Source organism: Apis cerana, linkage group LG6 (genome assembly GCF_029169275.1).
Source record: "Apis cerana isolate GH-2021 linkage group LG6, AcerK_1.0, whole genome shotgun sequence".
In the NCBI taxonomy this organism is placed as follows: Eukaryota; Metazoa; Arthropoda; class Insecta; order Hymenoptera; family Apidae; genus Apis; species Apis cerana.
Genome location: NC_083857.1, coordinates 16,478,647 through 16,499,107, shown reverse-complemented (window position 1 = coordinate 16,499,107; position 20,461 = coordinate 16,478,647). Strand labels below are relative to the sequence as shown.

Below are 20,461 nucleotides of genomic sequence, written 5' to 3'. Positions count from 1 at the left end.
TCGCATTTAGCAGGGGTAATTACGACTTTCATTTCGAGCTTTGTCTCCGTCGTTTCTTCTGAAGTGATTAGGAGGAACATCAAGATGTGTTCTCATGGTCGTTTCGCGCTCCTGCTATTTCTTTCTTTTACTTATGTATCTGCCTCTTCTTAGAGTTGAATGCACCGCAAATGGTATTCTTGATTCTTTGTACCAATGTGTTTTTTTTTGCGTCCATTGGATTCTCAGATTAAAGTTTTCTATTCGTCGCTACTTATCTCTTCCCTTACATGTTAATTGGAAAATGCCAGTGCCGTAGAGTGAGTGAGTGAGTGAGTGAGTGAATGAGAGAGAGAGAGAGAGAGAGAGATTTGTTAACTATGTGAAAAAGAATAATATTGTTAAATACACGTATGTAGAGTAAATTGATATGAAACTGTAAGCATTATTTGATTAAATTCATTATTTATTTGTTACAGATAAATAAATACATGCGATTTAAAAATTATTATTTAAATATTTTATCTTTTTTACTTTATTTAATATTAAATATTATTTCTACATTTTACAAAAATACAAAAATTTGTAATTATCATATTTAATTACCTAATAACAAAAGCTGATACTTTTTTCTAAAGTCAATGTAATTATATTAAATATTTGTTAAGATTGAAATTGAATTATTTATTATAATTATTTTATTATGAATAATAAGGAAAACAATGAAAGAAAATTGAATTTTTCAGATGTAATAAAAATTATTACGATAATACAAAGCGAATAAGCATTTTGGTATTGAAAGTTAATATTTTTTCGAATTTATATTTTTAAAAAATCTTACTCTTCAAAGCGTTCATTCTTTTTCAAGTTAGAAATTTACAAAATTATTTTATATTAAATTTTATATTTTTAATGTATCTTATATCTAATTTTTTGTTTTATCTAAAAATATTATCCAGAGGATTAATTAATTATTATATTATGAGTCACTCTTCAATTTAATAATCTCTATTTTATTATATCAGCAAAGTTATCAAACTTCCTTTTATTAGAAAAATAATCTTTTCAATAACATAATTAAACTTTCTATTGAATCATTATTTTCGATCATTAATGATAAAAATAATTCTGAGAAAATTTGAAATTGCTTTTTTCTTAAATGCAATGATTTAAAAAAAAAAGACACTTTTTCTAAATCATTGGTGAGTGTAAAAGCGAGCATTGCACGGAACAGAATTACATCGTGTTCTTCGAATAAATTCGTTCCTACCATATGGCATACGAACTCTAGTAGCTAACTTCCGGTCGATGTGTAAAGGTCCCCCATACCATGCAGCAGAGAAAATCAAGGGGTTCCATATGGCTTCCTTGTTGGTCGGAACTTCTAATCTGTTTTTACGATTAAAGAATTATATGCGTACATATATATTTGAATGTTTTGAAACATAATCAAAATTTTTTAAATTTTTTAGTTAAACATGAAATTTTGAATAATTTTGAAAAACAATTAAATTTTATTTAAGTTTAATCATTTTTAATATTTATGATAATTATTATGTTACAGTTATTATTTAAGAAAATATTACGATTATTACATGATTGATTACAAATTTTAAGATGATAGATACACAGAGTTGAATTTGAATTTTTTTAATTTTATCTCAATTAAAATTTTTTTTTTAAATAAATTATGTGGTTCTCTTCATTATTATTTTTTATATTTTTTATTAAAAATGTCAATATTTTTAATAATCTTTGACATTTTATATGATATTTTATCTCTTTTTCTCTCTTCCTTTTTGTCTTCTCTTTCAATTTCAATTTTTACACACATAAAAAAAGGCAATAATAAAACATGCAAATTTGTTTTAAATATTTCGCGAAAAATTTTTAGTAATATTGAAAATTCAAAAAAACAGGGAAATAAAAATTTTGAAAATTTTTTTGATCACAACATATTGCTAACAAACGAGTGTATTTATATTTTAATTAAAAGTAGATTTAAATGAAAAATTAAAATGACTTCAGAAAGAAAAATTATTTTTCACATAGTGAAAACCAAAATTCATCATAATTGAAAATTTAGTGATTATTTATACAAATATACATTAATTATCATATATATAAAAATATAAATTATATAAAATAATTTTTACATTTATTTCAATATTTTTTAATTTTAAGAGATTTTATCTTAGATGTAGTTGTGTTTTTTAAATCAGTTTTTTGAATCATTTAGAATCAAATCAAATTTATTTTTCGTAAAAAAGAAATTAAAAAGAAAATAATAAAAATTTTGATTTACATGTTTATTTTGAAATTCAAGAACATAATAAAATTCATGCGCTTGAATTATTTATTATTAATTTATTATTAATTTAACTATTGGCCGTAAAATTTGTCAAATTGACGGTCATTTCGTTAAAAATCGATTTATATGAATTCTTAACCTATGTTTTAATGCATGGTTGCGACGATTCGTTTAAGAGGGCGTGCCAGTCGTAACATAAATCTTGATAATTGACGAGGCGAATTCTTGTGTAAAAGAGAGCTTAATGATTAATTTTTGTAGCAAGACCGAGACGCCTATCTCACTATCTTTTTCACTTGCTGTTATAGTGACAGTCTTCAATTCACTACGTACACGTTACGATATAATTTGAATTTGAGATAACGAAAAATGAACTAAACCGACCACGACGCAATAACCATTTGACGCTTCCCTTCAATTCGTGCAGGAAGGAAGTTGATAGAGAAACATTGCACTGCATATCAATTTATGTGTACAGCTCGTGCGTGAAGATTTTTCTCCTTCCATCTGTCTACAATGTTACGTTTTAATCTTCTATTTATATTTTTTTTTTAAACTTTTTTTTTAAAATTTTTTTTTAAAACTGCGTTGAATATATTTGCATCTTATTCCTGAAAAATTAATATTATTTTTCCATTATAAGAAAGAAGAAAAGAAGAAAATGAATAGATATAGTACAAAAAATAATACAATTCTACTAAATTATTACTTTTTGCGTTTTATTTTTCGTCGACTACAGTGTAGTCGGATACAAAAAAAAAAATTAATTCAATAAAGCTATCAACTGTTTGTATGCATGACGTGTTCATTTGTGTTTCGGTATCGCGAACGATAACGTGGTAATTGACAACTAACTTGTTAATTGTTGTCATTCATCCCTCTCCTTCCAAATTTGCTCGAACTGAATCACGTAGATATTTCGCCATTGTTCTGAATATTGCTCAACGCCATCTGAATTCTTGAAATTGAACTCATTACAGGAACAAAATCTTTTTCCTGATAAAATAAAAAGAGCATAAAAATATATATTACAAAAAAATATATTAAATATAAAAAATTAATTTAAAAAAAATTATTTTGCTCTAATTATTTTTTGCAAACAAAAATTCGTTTTTGAGTTCCATTGATATTGATATCCTTCTTGATAAGATTTGTCTAACCGCGATTATATTTGTATTGTTACGAGACGCCAGACCAATGTTCACTATTAAACATTCATATCTATAAAATGTGATTTAAATTATGAATATTGATTTATTTAAATTTAGATCATGAAATATAGATCAAATATTCTGCTCTGAGTGTACAAATGTTTTTAAATAGCAAAATATTCTTGAATGAAATATGAAAGATTAAAAAGCAATAACATATTACAGTCCATTTAGTTACTTTTAATTTGTTGAACATAATAATGTATAATAGCAAGGATATTTTTTCAATACTTGCAATACAATGAACAATAAAGAATGAATGATCTGTATAAAAACAATATTATTGTCATTATTTATAAATAGTTAGATATAGATAATCGATAATGGAATGTACTCATTCGTATTGCGTATTTAAAATCAATTTTCTCGAAGAATCGAATAAAAAATTTTATACCAATTTTTTTTCTTATTTTTTCATATGAAATATTATTTTATTTTATAATTCTTTATTTTAATATAAATTTAAAATATTCTATTATGTTAAAATTTTTGAAATTGTAAAAATAAAAAAATTTTTGAAATAGATTCCGTAACATTGAATGTACTATTTTTGTTTCCATAAATCACCTCTGAATCGTCAGTATTATTCAATAACAGTTTGAGATCACCGTATATCGTTGACTTAATGGCATTCGCGCAAGTGTAAACTCACACGAGTGAGCAAAGTTAAGACGGATATGTATACATACACGCATATAAATGACGACAATACATACATAGTAGGCGTATAGAGGAAGGCGCGTGCGTGTAGGCCTCGCTGGTAATTGTGGTTAATTTAACGACAGTCAAAGCAACGACTGCCTGTCCTTACTGGTCAGTTCACGCGACCAAGTCCCACTCGACTGATCGGCCAATGTGCAATACCCTCGTGGCCATCGAAACACGACCGTTATTTGCTATCGATATTCGGTTCGTAGACTCTCGTTCCGATTTGTTTAGAATTGTTAAATCAATTGCTAATTCTGTTTATTTCATCGAATTTGCGAAATCATACAAACTTTATCGGTAATTTCATTATAGACAATAATCTTAGCTGATTTAATCTCCAACTATCGGCAGGAAACAATCTCGATTGAGTTTCGTTTTGTGTGCAGTTTCCTTTCGTAAATTTCACTATCGTGCAGTGTGTTATATTGTGTGTGCGTATATATATATATATATATATGTATATGTATGTATGTATATATATATGTATGTATGTATGTATGTATTATGTGTACCGTTGTATCGTCCTAGTCCTTCTATCGTAGAAAAAAAAACAGTCGACATTAGTTGGATAGAAGCAGCGTCGGTCAGTGTTCGAAGCACGTGTTTATTATTTTTCGCAGGATATCCGGTAAACTTTTATGATTCGTGAACGTGATAGAGAAAATACTTATATTTAATCGTATAGTATAACATTGTATTGCATACGATACACTATAATCAAACATATAACATAAACTCCCTTAAATTATTTCGACGTTAGATCGCGTTCACTGTGAATACACATAACAAGTGTATGTTCAATAATCAAAACAAAGCTGTTTTATGCGTTAAGTGAGATTGACTATTTCATGTGTTCAATTGGTCATCAAGATGTATTATTGTGACTGTGTGAAGCTTGACGAGAATTGTCGAATGATGTTTCGTTGTTAGAGACGCGTGACATTTACGAGGATTCCGCTTTTTCTAATAATATACCGCACACAGTGAACGGATCGAGAGTGAAAATTAATCTTATTCACACGAGTGTAAGACGACTTATTGTGGCTTTTTGTAGTTTCGTTTCGAAGCATGCTACCTTTTCGAAAGGAATATTATCGGCCGTTCAGTCTCGTTCTGGAATGAAACGGTAAACAACGTGTGGTAGGAATAGAGTTTTTGAGACACAGCTGTTGCTGAACTTTCCTCATCCGTTGCATAAAAGTCCACTGAGTCATCGAAAGATATGTTTATATTTCGAACGAACAGTATCGTGTTACCGGTCGCGAAACTACTATTGCGATAAAATCAAACGTGGCAGTGTTAAAAACTTCCCAGTTATTGGTTAAGAGAAACGATTAATTGGAGGAGAACCAGTATTGAACACAGGTTGTTTCTGAGAAATTTTTTGAAATAATTGTCGAACGGAACAAGTAATTAGATGACTGAATTAATCATATATATTATAAATATTAATGATTTATAATAATTATTTCTCTAGTTTAGCAAGTTTTAAAAGTTGTGTTTTTTGTATTCACGATAAGATTTCTCTTAAAAATTGTAAACAGCATCAATCTTTATTATATTATATATTCGTTGCTGTTTGTAAATAAGAAAATAATTACTTCTCTATCTTTTCTATATTTTCTCAACAATTTTAATCGATTTTTCATTTTCTCAATATAGAATTTCAGAATCATGAACAATATGGTACGCCTATAGATTCAATCCGGACATAACCTACATAATATTTCTTGCATCGTTTTATCATTATCGTCAAAAGAAAAATCGTCGATTTCTCAAGTTCGTGTATACTTTCTCGTTAGAAACAGGACTTTAAACGAGTTTAGGATGACCTAGATCAATAGATGGACATTGTAAGTCTATAGGACCGAGGATTCGAGTCGATTCAAAGCGTCGAAACGAACGGTATAGTCGCAAGTACTTACATCTCAATTTAAGGGCAATTGTGCTAACAGTCCGACGCTCTCAATCAATTGTGGGCGTTCGCTTCGTTAACAAACGAACGAACCAACGAACAAACTCACGGCCAAACTCTGTATTTTATTCTGTGTATCTTCTCTATTGTCAGACGTACGACTTCCTTTTCCGGTCTTGGTTTTATGGTCGTATTATTAGAATTGCACCGCTTAATCGTTATTTCTTATGTGTTAATGATAAATACGCCATCTCGTAAAAAGTCGATTAATCAATATCTCGAGATATTAATTGTTTGTTGCGTCAGGATGTATCAATTGTGTGATGATTAAGGTAAGAAATAAAATTTTGATAAATTTCATAAGACAATAAACTTTTAATAAAAATTTATTTATTTAAACAGAAAATATTGATCATATTGAATTATTAAAAATCAATCAGAGGAGATAAAAAAATTATCTTTAAATTGCGTTTTATTTAGTTGCATCAATTTATTTCTACTTGCAATTGCACTTTTCATTTTATTTATATTCTATTGCTCTAAATTTTATACTTATTTGATTATTTATTGCTCATTTCAAATAATTCGATTAAACAATTATGTTGACAAAATTACATGGATTGAATGATCGTGTATACTCGTCAAATTTATTCAATGCTGACGTGTGTGCACAGTGATTGTAGAAACTAGACCGGATTATGACTGTTTCCTAAAGGAAGATGGTAAAAATTGATAGAACTATTTTATGCTTGAACTGAATTCACTCGTATATCTAATCGAATTTTTTTTTAAACGCATCAGTGCATCCGTACTTTCTTTTTTCTCTCTCTTAAATTGTAATCGCATAGATTGACGCATGTGTCAAGAAGGAAAATGTTTGAAATTCGAACTTTGAATAGAATTTATCTTCTTATTGTATCTATTTAAAGAACGATAACATCATTTTATTATCATAAAGCATACATTCTAGAGAATGCGCATCTTAAGGAATAGAAAACATTGAAACAAATTAATGTGTATTTATTTGTGCAATTAATTTAAAAATATATAAAATTATTTAAACGAAGGATTAGGATATATTTATTTTGTTTAAAGTTTTTCTTTAAATTCTATAAAATATATATTCAAGCATAGTAAAAAAAAAAATTATGAAAATTATTAATTTTATTATATATCATAATTTCTTTTTTTTTTCTTTATTTTCATTTATTTGCAAATATAAGAGAAAAGAAAAATTACAATTCATTTAAATATACTTTCATGCTGTGTTTAAATTTTAATAATAAAAACTAAAATATTTATAAAGTCTATTTTGTTATATAAAAAAAATTTATTAATTTCTTTAATTCAAGTTGTCTTTATTGGCAGTTATACAATATTATTGGCCTGATAACACGTTTTCGTTCATCAGTTTATTTTCTTTCCAAGCAGTTCATCTACAGTACTGTTGCTTTATCAATAACTGACCAGCACTATGTTAACAAATGTAACACATATTACACATATAAGAAGTAGGAATAATACAATTTAATGAAAGATTATTTGAATTTAAAGAAAAAACACTTCAGAAAAATATCTCAAGTGTTTCAAATGATCATTATTAATATATTAAATTTGTAAAACTTATAATATTTAAAAAATGATAATAATATATTCCTAAATTTTATAAAATATCTTGTCAAAGAAAAATATACATTAAAAAATATTTTAAAAAATGGAAAATTTTTAGGTTAGGGCAGTACAAAATTTATTTTCTTTAAAAACAAAAATATATTCTATTCTATCGATTTTCTTCAATAAATATGCTTAATTCGACACGATATAAATATACACGTCTAAATAATATTTTTATCTTATTTCGATTATTTCTAGCATGTTTGAAATTAGACATGTTGAAAAACGTTCGCTATTATAATAATAACTGTCTTACAACAATTCATTTCGACACTGTCATCTTACAAACGACCTATTAAGGTCATCTCTTAGCGGCAATTTTAAAAATAATCCTTTGCGTGGCCATCACGCTATGAGAATGATGTTGTTGATCGTGTTCTTTGAGAACATTCACGCACAACGTGCAACCATTATCTGTTGTAACCTATCAGGGCCCGATAATCGCAAAGCTTGCATAAAACTTGCAACACCGGCAACTTATCGTTTACCAGAGCGATAGAGTAAGAGAGATATAGATTCATGGTTGCATTCTATTAACGGAATCCTTTCTGAGGTTATAACGGGAGTATAGAGGAGCTAGAATTTTTATGCCACTGCGCTTTCAATTTTCTCGCACATGATGCGAAATAGACCTTTGTACGCTTTGCTGATCGTAAAACAATACATCGAAATGTTAATACATATTTAGTTAGAGAGTGTATTCGTTTTCCTTTGATATCATTCACGAGAATACAATAGCAAAAAGTATATTGGATATTTTAGTATTTGAGGTTATACTGTATAAGTTATATATATTGTTTAGGAAAAACAGTGAGAGACAGTGCAGAATCTCAGAAATATTATAATCTTATAAATAAAACATTATAATATTATAAAATTATAAACAAAATCTGCTGATAATCAACATAAATATATATATATATATTTATTTTCTTAATTTATTGTGATTATGATAAAATGTTTTCTTTAATTTTTGAATAATTATTTCTTTGTTATTATTTTAACTAGAAATCTGATCGTTTATAATATCTGATCGTTAAAATAATAATCGTTTAAAATTTAACGTGATTATAACTAAAAAATATTATCATAATAATATTTTATATAAAAAATAAATAAAAATAGTTGTATATATATAATTATATATACAATATATTATATGTTATATATTAATGAAAATATCTTTTTAAAATATTGAAAATATTTAGATTGAATATTTTTACGATCTAATTGCCTTGTATGGATATGATATTATAATTTTTAATATCAGAAAATTTATATTACTTTTAATTTAATTAATATAGTATAATTCTATTTTAAAATGAAATAGTTATATTTAAAGATTATAAATAAACGATGACTAAAAATCTATTGTAAAAATAAAAGATTTCTATATTTTCTATTTAAATATCCAATAACAAATTCGTGTTTTTATCTCTATTTATATAAACTGGGTCATGTAAGATATAGCGGTGATAATTCTGAAAATATGAATGATGTGATATTATCTAATATTAGAAAATACGAATTATATATTTCAATATTTTGAAAACTATCTTTCACTTTTTTGCATATTGAAAGTGCTTGCCTTATAAATAATAAACAGTAGAAACTATGCATAAAATCATATTATGTATATCTGTATTATTTCGTGAAATAATTGATATAAATTATTGTGTCGTAATTTAATAAAGTTTCATTTAAAAACAATTGAAATTATACTATAATTATATATATATAAGATATTTAAACATAACATTTATTGAAATTTATTTTATTTTATTTTTCTCTTTTATTAATTTTTTATTAATTTTTATAATTATTTATAATAATAATGATTATTTAATTCATCGTAATTACAATCATTCTGACTAGATTTATAACGATATGTAACTGCCATTTATATCAAAAATATCGAATATATTTGTATTTTTTTTATTCATTTCTATACGTTTATTCCCACAAAGCAATGTTTTCGTTAGGTATTTGATCATTCTATTACGTAACATTATTACATTTTCCAATAATCCGTTCATGACATGCATTTATCTTATATCATCGTCACGAGATGGCGCTCGATTTTTTGCCAATCCATCGTTGCAACGAATAGTTCAATATCACGATTAGATTCTCTACTATACATATATATAGTCTTTCTCGTGCTTTCTTCGCCTGTATTGCCCACTCTATCATCCTTAATGTCATTCAGAACGCATAGTACATAATTATCGACTAATATCAATGAAATCTAGATGCAAGTTCGCCATTCGAAGCCAAGGAATGTCAAAAATCCCAGCGAGCGGTTCACATGCAAGCAGCGTGTTTCAAGAGTTACCAAGAGTTGTAATCGAATTATGGTAGCTCATTGATTGCAGTTATTCAATAATAATTTGAGAAAAAAATACGTGTGTAAATCGTGATTTGATAAAAATACGAATTTATTTCACGCGCGCGCACGTGTGTGTATAATATAAACACAAGAAAACGAAAAAAGGACGCGATAAAAACGGACAAAAGGAATAGTGATTTGTGAACACGAGGAATAATCGACGGTGGACCAGAGAGAGTGGTGGACAGTTGGAACGGGGGAAAATGTTCAAGCTAGCTGGACGACAGGAATGGGAGGCTTTGACGAAAGGTAAATGGCGCTGCCGTTTACAAAACGTTTTTAAACAATTATTCTATACGTGTACCCTTACCCTTTTACGTGAGACAAGTTTACAATTATTGAAAAGATGTTTAAAGATTAAAAACGTACGTTTTATAAGAGAATAAAATCTTGCATGAATATTATCCCTTCATGTGAGAATTTGTAACAGATCCTGGCATGATATGACATTTTATTTTCTAATATTTTTTATCGTTGCGTTTACGAAAGAAAATGTATATATAGTATATCAGATAAAAATGGGAAGTGATCATAACGTCGCGTCGGTCATGGATGAATAAAATTATGTTTAATTAATGTTTTTAAAATGTTTTTAATTTAATGTTTTTAATCAGTGTTTTTTAAAGATCTTTAATCTGAGTTATTATGATTTATTTTTTGTTTTTGAATAAAATCTGAATAATTTTGAACAATCAATTAATTTTTAAAAAGTATTATGCTTGTTTTAACACAAGTAATCTCTCAGTTGCACTACAATTTTTCAACACGCTCTGTAAAATATGAAAATTCGAAATAACGGGCGGCATGGAGAAAGTATTTAACGTTTTCATTTATGCTGCAATAAACATTTTTTTCACGAACACTTAGTTTTTTGTAAGTTATATTTCTGTTACTTAAATCAATACTTGTTGCTTTTATTTTTAATTATTATTTAATTAATTATTATTTAAACTAATTTTTGAACTAAATTAAAAATAAAAATAATATGAAATTTAATTTATATTTTTATTCAATGTCGATTATTTTTCTTATATATTTAAATTTTTAAATTTTCAATTTATTTGATTATACTAATAAATTTCAAATTTAATCTATAGTCGATAGATATTGTATCTATTGTATATGTCTAATCAATACATTTATAATCAATATATTTATTGATAAATTAATCTGTTGATCAATATTATAGATAATAATTCAAAATGAAAACAATGACATCATAAAAATATTTATTTTTATAGATAATACTAAAGATATTAAGTTCTGAAGATTCAATGTTTTATAAAATCTTTATCTATATAAAATAAATATAATTTAATTTTTTTAATAATTTAATTTAAAACTTATCATAAATACTTTTATCATTAGTTCAAAAAAATATACAATTTATAAACAGGCTATATTATTATCAATAAAATATTAATTAAAATAATTCAACATTATAATAATTATTATTCTGTTTTTGATATTACATATCCTGTATATGTATATTTATATAAAAGTATACAAGATATAATTGCATTTAATTCATTTAAAATTTATATATTTTATATTCGTAATTATTATTTTTTAATAATTATTTTAAAACTTTTTTTTATTTTCTAATATTTTTTTATCGTTGTGTTTATGAAAAAAAATGTATATACAGTGTACCAGATAAAAATGGGAAGTGATCATAACGTCGCGTGGGTCATAGGTGACCTACAATATGATAAATCTTATTTCACATGTGCATCGCACATGTTAATTATATGTCAGAAGCACTACAAAGTACTTCATTCCACGACTGCTACTAGGTTGGATCAAGTTCATTTTATACTTGTAAATATGAATCGATTTCAATTTTCATTTTACACAAATTATTGATTTATTTACAAAAAATTCAACTTAAACAATTTGAAATCTTAAATTTATATATATATAATGCAAGTTTTGAAAAATGTATTAATTGTTTGGAATAAAATTAATTTAAAAGAGTAAAATATTTTTATTTAATAATTTCATTTATAAAAATAATTTATTAAAAAAAAAGGAAAAACAGTTTCATATATGGAAAATAGTACAAAAATATATAGAAAATATATCTAGTATAAAAATACGTAGCGTGAAAATAAAGTTATCAAAGTGATTCCATTGAAATCACACAATAAGCGTTACAGTCACTTGTTATACAATTCTATCGATATTACTTCTCTTGTCAATTCATATGAGCTTTCAAGCAGTCGTATAATGGATCCTGTTACGTCCTTCGAACGATTGTCAATTTCATCCGTGTATTCCTACCAATAACGAGTTTTTAAAGGAACAATATGCAAAAAATATATATTTTTAAATATAATTAATATTTTGTATTCATTCTATACAAATTTTAAACAATTTAATTTAAAAAATATGTATATTTTTTTATTTTTGAAGTCTATGAAAAAAATATCTTGCATACGAATATTCTATCTATTCCTTTTAACGAAATATATATATCACAATTAGCTATTTCATGCGATACGAATGAAATATCTTAATGTATTTTTATTATATCATGAGAAAATATGAGAAATTTAACCTGAGAAAAATTTGTATTCTGTTCGAGTTTAAGTTTCTACATTTTTTCTAAACAATTTTTTAAATTTATATCTTCTTTTTTAACTCGTATAAATCAATATAACCTCTTTATTCACACAACTTTACTTATTTGAAAAATATTACAAATACAGGATATCACACAATATAAATTTCATCTCACTTATCTTCAAAACATTAACAAGTTAATTTTACATCTGTTATCTATTTCATTTTTTGTATTTTTAAAACGATAAAAATATCATACTATGTATATGAAAAAAATTAAAAGTTTCTATGGTTCACGAATACAGGACACAGTTCGTTAGAACTGCGCCCTCTGTAGATTATAATTATTATTAAACTCGATTATGTAACATATGTCGATAATCATATAAAGCATAAAAAGTTGAAACAACTATTATTAAAATAGATTTATAGTAAAGATGTCAATATTTCGATGATACATTGAAAAAAAATCATCGATATTTTCTGGAAAAGAAATTGCCGAACGCCTGTGTGTTTTATAATATTCTTTTGGTTATTCACCCTTCAAAATTTCTGATTGATCAGTACTAGAGTGATTTAAAGATATATAATTCATTTTTTATTCTCTAGAAACATTTCTTTCATAGAAATGAGAAATATTTTTCTACAAATTAAAAGATCCTTTTAATCTGTACAATCTCATTTTCTAAAATATTCCTTTTGACATTTCTTCAAATAAAATCCAGATGTAGAAAATTCTTGGATGTTATGTTGCTCTTATTCAATGTTACATATACATTCTTATCGTCTAGTGATGTCATCAACCTGTAACTATGCAGATCTCTTTGTTCTGAAGGTTTGGTGTCGTTTTTCAGTTGCGCGTGTAACCTAATTTCACTTGCCACTACATGGTCAAATATTCTTAAACGCTTAAAATGTATAAAGAATTTTATTTTGAATATAAAATATATTTCATCTGAATGTTATCTTTCTCAGCATTTTTTCTCTTTTCGTTAATCTCTAACTACCCTTCTAATTTAATTATTATTAACCGATTAATCATTCAATTTATTCGAATGATAGATAAAATATAATCAATAATCAAAAATCTATGGTAATCAAGAATGGAAAAAATCAATTCTTTAATTAATTGAATATTAATTAAATTTCATCGTTACCTTTGAATCACCCGATATACGAGCACTATACAACGAAGTGCGTTTATTTACGTTCCTAGGGGCGTAGGCAGGTCGTCGATTCATGCCATTCCTACCCTTAATGGTGGAGGGGTCGAAAATCTCGTGGCCACTTGGGGAATGAATCACACCAGAGAAAAATCGATACGTCCCACGTTTTTGTATGAAGTAAAAAAAAAAAAAAATTATTAAGAAACTTTTGTATGGGAAGACTTAAAGATCAACAAGAAAACAGTTTCCTTCCTTTTTCTCTTCCTCTTTTTATATTACTTTCTTGGAACCAGGGTCGACACCATATGTGATTGCACATAGTAGCTTCCCCTGTTTTAATGAGACACCACTATCGGGTTTCGTACAACTTCCTAAAAGCATTCAACAGTTTCAGGAATTATATTTTTTGTCCCCCAATATGTGTCTTCTCAGAAAAACTGTAGTAAAGTTAGAGGAACATTTTTTTTAAAGTTTGTTTCACAAAATTTTGAGATATTTTTTGTATTTTATTTTAATTCAAATTTGAAAAAAAAAATAATAAAATAAAATGAAGATATTATATGTGTAATCTTTTGATATTTGAAGTTTGAAAAATATAAATTTATAAGTGTAATTTATTTTATTTTAGTCATATAATATAGATTACAAAGTTTTTTTTTTTGGTTTTTCTTTTAAAAATGTACGTAGTATCTATCCTTGGTATTTAATTACAATTATTAAAGTAGTTTAAATATCAGTATAACATAATAATTGTAAGTTCAACTCGAAATGAAATTAAAATAAAACAGAAAAATATAGAATGCATTTATTTTCAATTCTTCAATATTTTTCTATTTTTATTTTTTGAAAATATTTTTTTATTAAATTTGCAATTTTATTTAAACAACAATAAAATTTCAATAGGATTAAGAATCAATATTCATATAATAAATATTTTCTATTTATAATAACTTTTATTTCTATTTATTATAATAATGATATTATTGGAAAATTTGAGAATTGCCGATTTAAATATGTAATATAGATGTATAAGATATACCAGTCTATTAAGCTCTTAAAAATTGTATATTATAAATGTTTGAATGGCATTATAAATATTTCACCTAATAATTAACATGTTGAATCAATATATTGAATCAAAAAAAGTTAAAAAAAGTTTGAACGAGCAAATACTTTTTTGAATCTATACGTAGAATCTAATCCAATCTCTATAAATTGGAAAAATATTGATAAATTAATGTTATTAAATTAATATTGTTATTTTTATATTTATTATTTCTAAAAGAAAATATAAATATCGAAAGTGTAAGATAAAATATGTAAAAACGATTGAATCGAGATTTCTCGACTGGTTCCTCCTCGATAATAAATGCATTCGTAACACGAAACGCGGTGAATCGAACGATCGGTCGATCGATCGATTAACGAAAAACGAACCTAACCTAATGAGTCAATAGAAAGTCTTTATCTGGCATATTCCTGTTTTCAGATATACGATTGCAGCTGAACGAGCAGCTGAGATGTCTCGACATCCGGATGGAGGCCCAAGTCGCCATCGTGGCGGAGCTTCAGGATTTTTTTCGAAAGAGAGCCGAGCTCGAGCTCGATTACAGCAAGTCTCTCGACAAGTTGGCCAGAAGCATACAGCTCAGACACAAGGAGCAAAAGCAAAAGTACGTATTTATCTTTCTTCTGTATTTTATTCTTTTCTTTTTTTTTCCTTTTTTTTTTTTTTTTAAATTCGTGTAATCGATGATCATGATCATCTTTTTTCAAAATTTTAAATTCCATGATTTGATCTTCAATCATGAAGTTATTTTTGTTATTTATTTATTAATTTTAAAAATAATTCTTAAACTTAAAAAAATTTATAAACAGAGATAAACAATTAATATAATTAATATATACAATTAATGCTTGAAGTAAATCACTTTAGCTAACAGTAAGCAATTCCTAGGCGAGAACAGTGGCCCCTATTCTCGAGCTATGCTTGCTGGCAGCAACTTATCAATGAGACTAAATCCTTAAGCAGAGATCATGCAGCTTTGTCAGAAGTATATAGCACACACCTCGTTGGTCGTCTTAATCAGGTGATGGAAGATGTTCAACGGATATACAAACGTGTGAGTACATGCCAGTATATATTATTGGAAACATCGAAAATATATTTACAATATATTTTTTATAATTAAAAAATATAATATATATAAAAGAATGTTCAAATATAAATTAATATTTGAGAAAATTGAAATTACTAAAAATTGGTTTTCATTTTTTGATTAATTCACTTTGAATCATTATTACATTTTATTGTTTATCATCTTAAAAAAAAACAGTTCTAGATTTAATTTAATGCTTTTTATTATTTTTTATAAGTTACTGCTGAATCTTCAATTTATATTGATTTTATTATTTCTTAATTCTCTAAATTCCTTAACACATTTATTATCCGATCCAAAATCAAAATATATCAGAATCATTAAAAATAATAATCGAATCGATCGATTTCAGTGCCGTGAAATAGGTTATGAGACGCACGAGGAAATTCTTCGAGTATTGGATGAGCTGCATACCACGATGAAAACGTATCAGACATACCAGACCGGGTCACGGCAAGCAGAAACGAAACTTCGCGTCGCGGAACAGCAGCGTAGCAAACTCGAGGTAGCAAATGCTCCTCCAGAGAAACTCGCGCGCAGCAAGAAATACAAACTCATGGAAAAGGAAGTGAACAAGGTGGGTTAAAATAAAGGCCGGATATCCGAGAGTACTCGCCCATATTTTTCGATTTTATTTTCTGTTAAGCTTTTTTTTTTATCTCTTTCTTTTCATCCCTCTTCCTTTCTCTTTCTTTTCTCTTTTTCTTCTCCTCTATGACCCTGGCGAGGTCGAGTATACTTCAAGACGCGCTAGTATCGATTTCTATCATGTTCTTTTTATGTGGAGAATACGTGAACTGAGACCTCTCAGTTTCATTCCCTAAGTGAATAAAGCACGACTTCATTCATCTCTCTGTCAAAATTTCTTATCTTACAATCGATTTTAGAGAATACGCTTTATCATGTAGTTTAAGTGCTTGTTTAAATGTTTGAGGATTTTTTGGAATTTTTTAGACTTTTTAGAATTATTATTCAACGTTTTGATGAATGTTTTCAGATATGGAATAATTTTTAAAAAATTACAAATAGAAATGTAATTATAATATATAATGTACTGATTGAAATTTTTGAATATTATGATTAAACTTATGTATACTTTTTATTCTGTTCAGAGGAAAGTTAAATATCAAGAGGCGAAGCTGAAAGCGTTGAAAGCAAGAAACGAATACATTTTATGTCTTGAAGCATCCAATACGACAATACATAAATATTTCGTTGACGATCTTTCGGATCTTATCGATGTAAGTTATAAAAGAATAATTTCTTTATATTATATAAAATATTCTTTATAATAAAAATATTTAATCAAAATTTAATTTCAAAATATCAGAGTTTAAAATATTTAATTATAAAAAGATACTTTATTATATCTACTTCATTTTAAAAGAATGTCAAGAAATAAAAAAAGAAGAAAACATAATTAAGTTAAAAAGAAAGAGACATTTTTAATTTTATCTTAATATTACATTAAATATTACAATGATAGAAAAATAATAATTCTGAATTTCTATTTTACTTGAATAAATGAATTAAATAATATTTTTATTTAAAAAAAAAATATCACACAACGATTCATTATTAATACTTTATATATATACTCGTAACAATCTGTCTGTTCGACGATAGAAACTAATAAAAAAATTAATATTATATCAAATGTTGGTATAATCAGATTACGGATATAAAATTTTGTAACAACATTACAGAACTATATTTAGCAAGCAAAAAAGAATTTTCTCGTTACTCTTACGCTATTGTATATTTACTGTTCCGCACTGTTTATTACAAAAATGAAAAGCTTTTTAACATGAAAAATGATCGAATGTATATTTGGCACGCGATTTGTGAACTAATTGCAACAAGTCGATTTAAGAGAGCACAAGATAGGCTTCTTGATACCATATACGTTACTCGATAGTGGGTTACTGAATCAGTTAACTCTAAAAATTATCTGAAAATTCTCTATTAAAAATTAATTATTTGTAACCTCGGCTTTCTTAATTATTATTTTCAAAAATTTGTTCAACAAATGTAAGTTTCGTTAAAAATATGTATCTTTATAATAATTATTATTTCAAGAAAAGAAATAATTAATTTTTGATATTATTTTATTTAAAAAAAATCAATATTTTCGCACTTTCTCTTGCGTGAAAATAATTGTACGATTTGACTTTTTCAGTGTATGGATTTTGGTTTCCATAATTGTATTGCCAGAGCTTTGCTGATGCATTGTAGCGCAGAGGAAGGTAGACAACGTTCGCTACAATCTGGTGCTGAACAATTGGCTGCTTGTGTTGGTGCTCTAGACTCGAGGGCGGATAAACAAAGATTTTTGGAATCTCATCATGCTGCTTTCATGATTCCTAAGAAATTCGAATTCCAAGGACAACGAGGGGATGAGGTACTCGAAGTATGTTATATAAATTGTTCCAGTTTTTTAATCATCATTGAGTCATAAATAATCGTAATAATAAATAATATATTATTAAAAGTATTAATCATCTGATATATCTATAATCACAAAAGATATTATTTAGCATAAATATAGATATAAAATATATGAAGTAAATATTTAATAGACAAAGAAACTTAAAAATCATTATAATCATTTATATTAAATTTATATATTACATATATTATATAGATATAAATTCAAAACAGATTCTAACACGGACTTAGAAAAAAGTAAAACAGTTTCTTATATTTCAATATTTTATATTTTATATAATGAAAAATAAAAAAAAAATAATATACAGTTTTTCTTCCATCATATTCTTCTTTCATATTCAAGACTTTAATATTCATGTATATATTTATATAATATATATATATATATATTTCTTTTATAGACTCCCGAACCAGAACTTCAAAAATTATTGCACGCTGAGATGGAGCAACGATTGGCTCAATTACAACAAAGATTAACTTCCTTGAGAACAGAATCTGAAGAAGTTTGGAAAACTTTGGAAACAGCAGAAGCTAGTCTATTGGAAATGTTAACTGCAAAAGACTACGATTGTTCAAGATATTTTGGAGAGAACGCTGTTCCCACTTCCAGACCACCGGAAACCGTGCAAATCAAGCTTAGAGCCGATAGACAAGAAACTGAAGAATTCTACCTCACGGTAAATTTAATTCAATTAATAAATATATATAATTATTAAATTTAAACATTTAAAATGAAAATAATTGTATATATTATATATTATATTTATTAAAAATTACTATGTATTTATCCACGAATATATAATTTAATTAATTAAAATTAATTTTATTAAAGTTAATAATATTTTAAAATAATATATTAATGTAGTATAAAATATTATTTCAATTTAATATATTTATTATTATAACTTATAATATTACAACTTAATATATTATATAATATATTACTTTACTTTCTTTTTTACTTCATATATTTTTTACTTCATAATAACATCATTATTTGAGATTAAATAAATAGAGATTTAATATTAGATAAAATTTTTGAGATAAATATATAAACTTATATATAAACTTAAGATAATTTTTTTTCTTGTTATCTATTAATGTATTAAAAAGCATTTAAATATAATATTTAAATATTTATTTCAAAGAAATATCAATTATAACATCAATTTTTATTGATATTTTACAGAAATTCAGGGAATATCTTCTTGGAACCTCAAGAATAGCTAGGTTAGATGCAAAACAAGAATACATTCGGCAGAGCTTATTAGATGGTTCTACTGCTAGCCCAAATCCATCAATATCAACAACGAAACAAAAACAAGCTCGAAGAAAACGAATTGGTAGATTGCAAATGAATGGTCAACCAAAATTATTTGGTGGCTCATTAGAAGAATATTTAGAAAGCACAAATCAAGAAATACCTCTAATCATGAAAAGCTGTATCAGAGTGATCAATCTGTATGGTCTTCATCATCAAGGTATTTTCCGAGTCTCTGGCTCCCAGGTAGAAATTAATAATTTCCGAGAATGGTTTGAGAGGGGAGAAGATCCATTGGCTGATGTCACAGACGCATCAGATATAAACAGTGTGGCTGGTGTATTGAAGCTTTATTTGAGAGAATTAAGAGAACCACTGTTTCCTATTATTTATTTTGAACATTTAATGGAACTAGCGCAGTTAGAATCAAAGCAAGAATTCGTTAACAAGATGAAAGAATTGATTTCCAGTCTTCCAAGACCAGTTGTTATAGTAATGCGATACCTGTTTGCTTTTCTCAATCAGTAAGTATATAATTTTTAGTCAAGATTTATAATGAAAATATAATATAAAATATAAAATAAAGATTAAGATAAAGATTAAGATTTTAAAGAGCATTATTTGTTTATATCTAGTTTTTTTTTGAATCTATAAATTCATTTTTATAAATTCATT

General features: G+C 26.1%; 1 protein-coding gene and 2 long non-coding RNA genes across 31 annotated transcripts in view; 1 reads left to right on the top strand and 2 right to left on the bottom strand.

Annotated features, from left to right (window-relative positions):
• Positions 1–20,461, top strand: part of LOC107999143 (SLIT-ROBO Rho GTPase-activating protein 1) — a 36,302-nt gene that overhangs the window by 10,007 nt on the left and 5,834 nt on the right. For 13 of the 28 annotated variants that reach the window (XM_062076830.1, XM_062076837.1, XM_062076836.1 and 10 more), the window contains 7 exons: positions 15,408–15,591; positions 15,876–16,041; positions 16,430–16,654; positions 17,190–17,318; positions 18,257–18,487; positions 18,927–19,202; positions 19,715–20,310. In XM_062076830.1, the coding sequence (XP_061932814.1) occupies positions 15,408–15,591; positions 15,876–16,041; positions 16,430–16,654; positions 17,190–17,318; positions 18,257–18,487; positions 18,927–19,202; positions 19,715–20,310 (1,807 nt within the window). Of the gene's footprint in view, positions 1–4,285; positions 4,507–5,268; positions 6,457–10,050; positions 10,437–15,407; positions 15,592–15,875; positions 16,042–16,429; positions 16,655–17,189; positions 17,319–18,256; positions 18,488–18,926; positions 19,203–19,714; positions 20,311–20,461 lie in introns of those variants that run through there. The other 15 variants (XM_062076843.1, XM_062076844.1, XM_062076845.1 and 12 more) reach the window with 13 other exon arrangements.
• Positions 1,009–4,352, bottom strand: LOC133666347 (uncharacterized). Of its 2 annotated transcripts, none has more exons than XR_009830410.1 (3): positions 4,218–4,352; positions 3,000–3,286; positions 1,009–2,901 (listed from the first exon to the last, which is right to left on the bottom strand). It is a non-coding gene; the product is annotated as an uncharacterized LOC133666347 (long non-coding RNA). The 2 variants fall into 2 exon arrangements; XR_009830411.1 differs by having other exon boundaries at positions 3,146–3,286.
• Positions 12,169–13,040, bottom strand: LOC133666348 (uncharacterized). Its single transcript, XR_009830412.1, has 2 exons — positions 12,748–13,040; positions 12,169–12,466 (listed from the first exon to the last, which is right to left on the bottom strand). It is a non-coding gene; the product is annotated as an uncharacterized LOC133666348 (long non-coding RNA).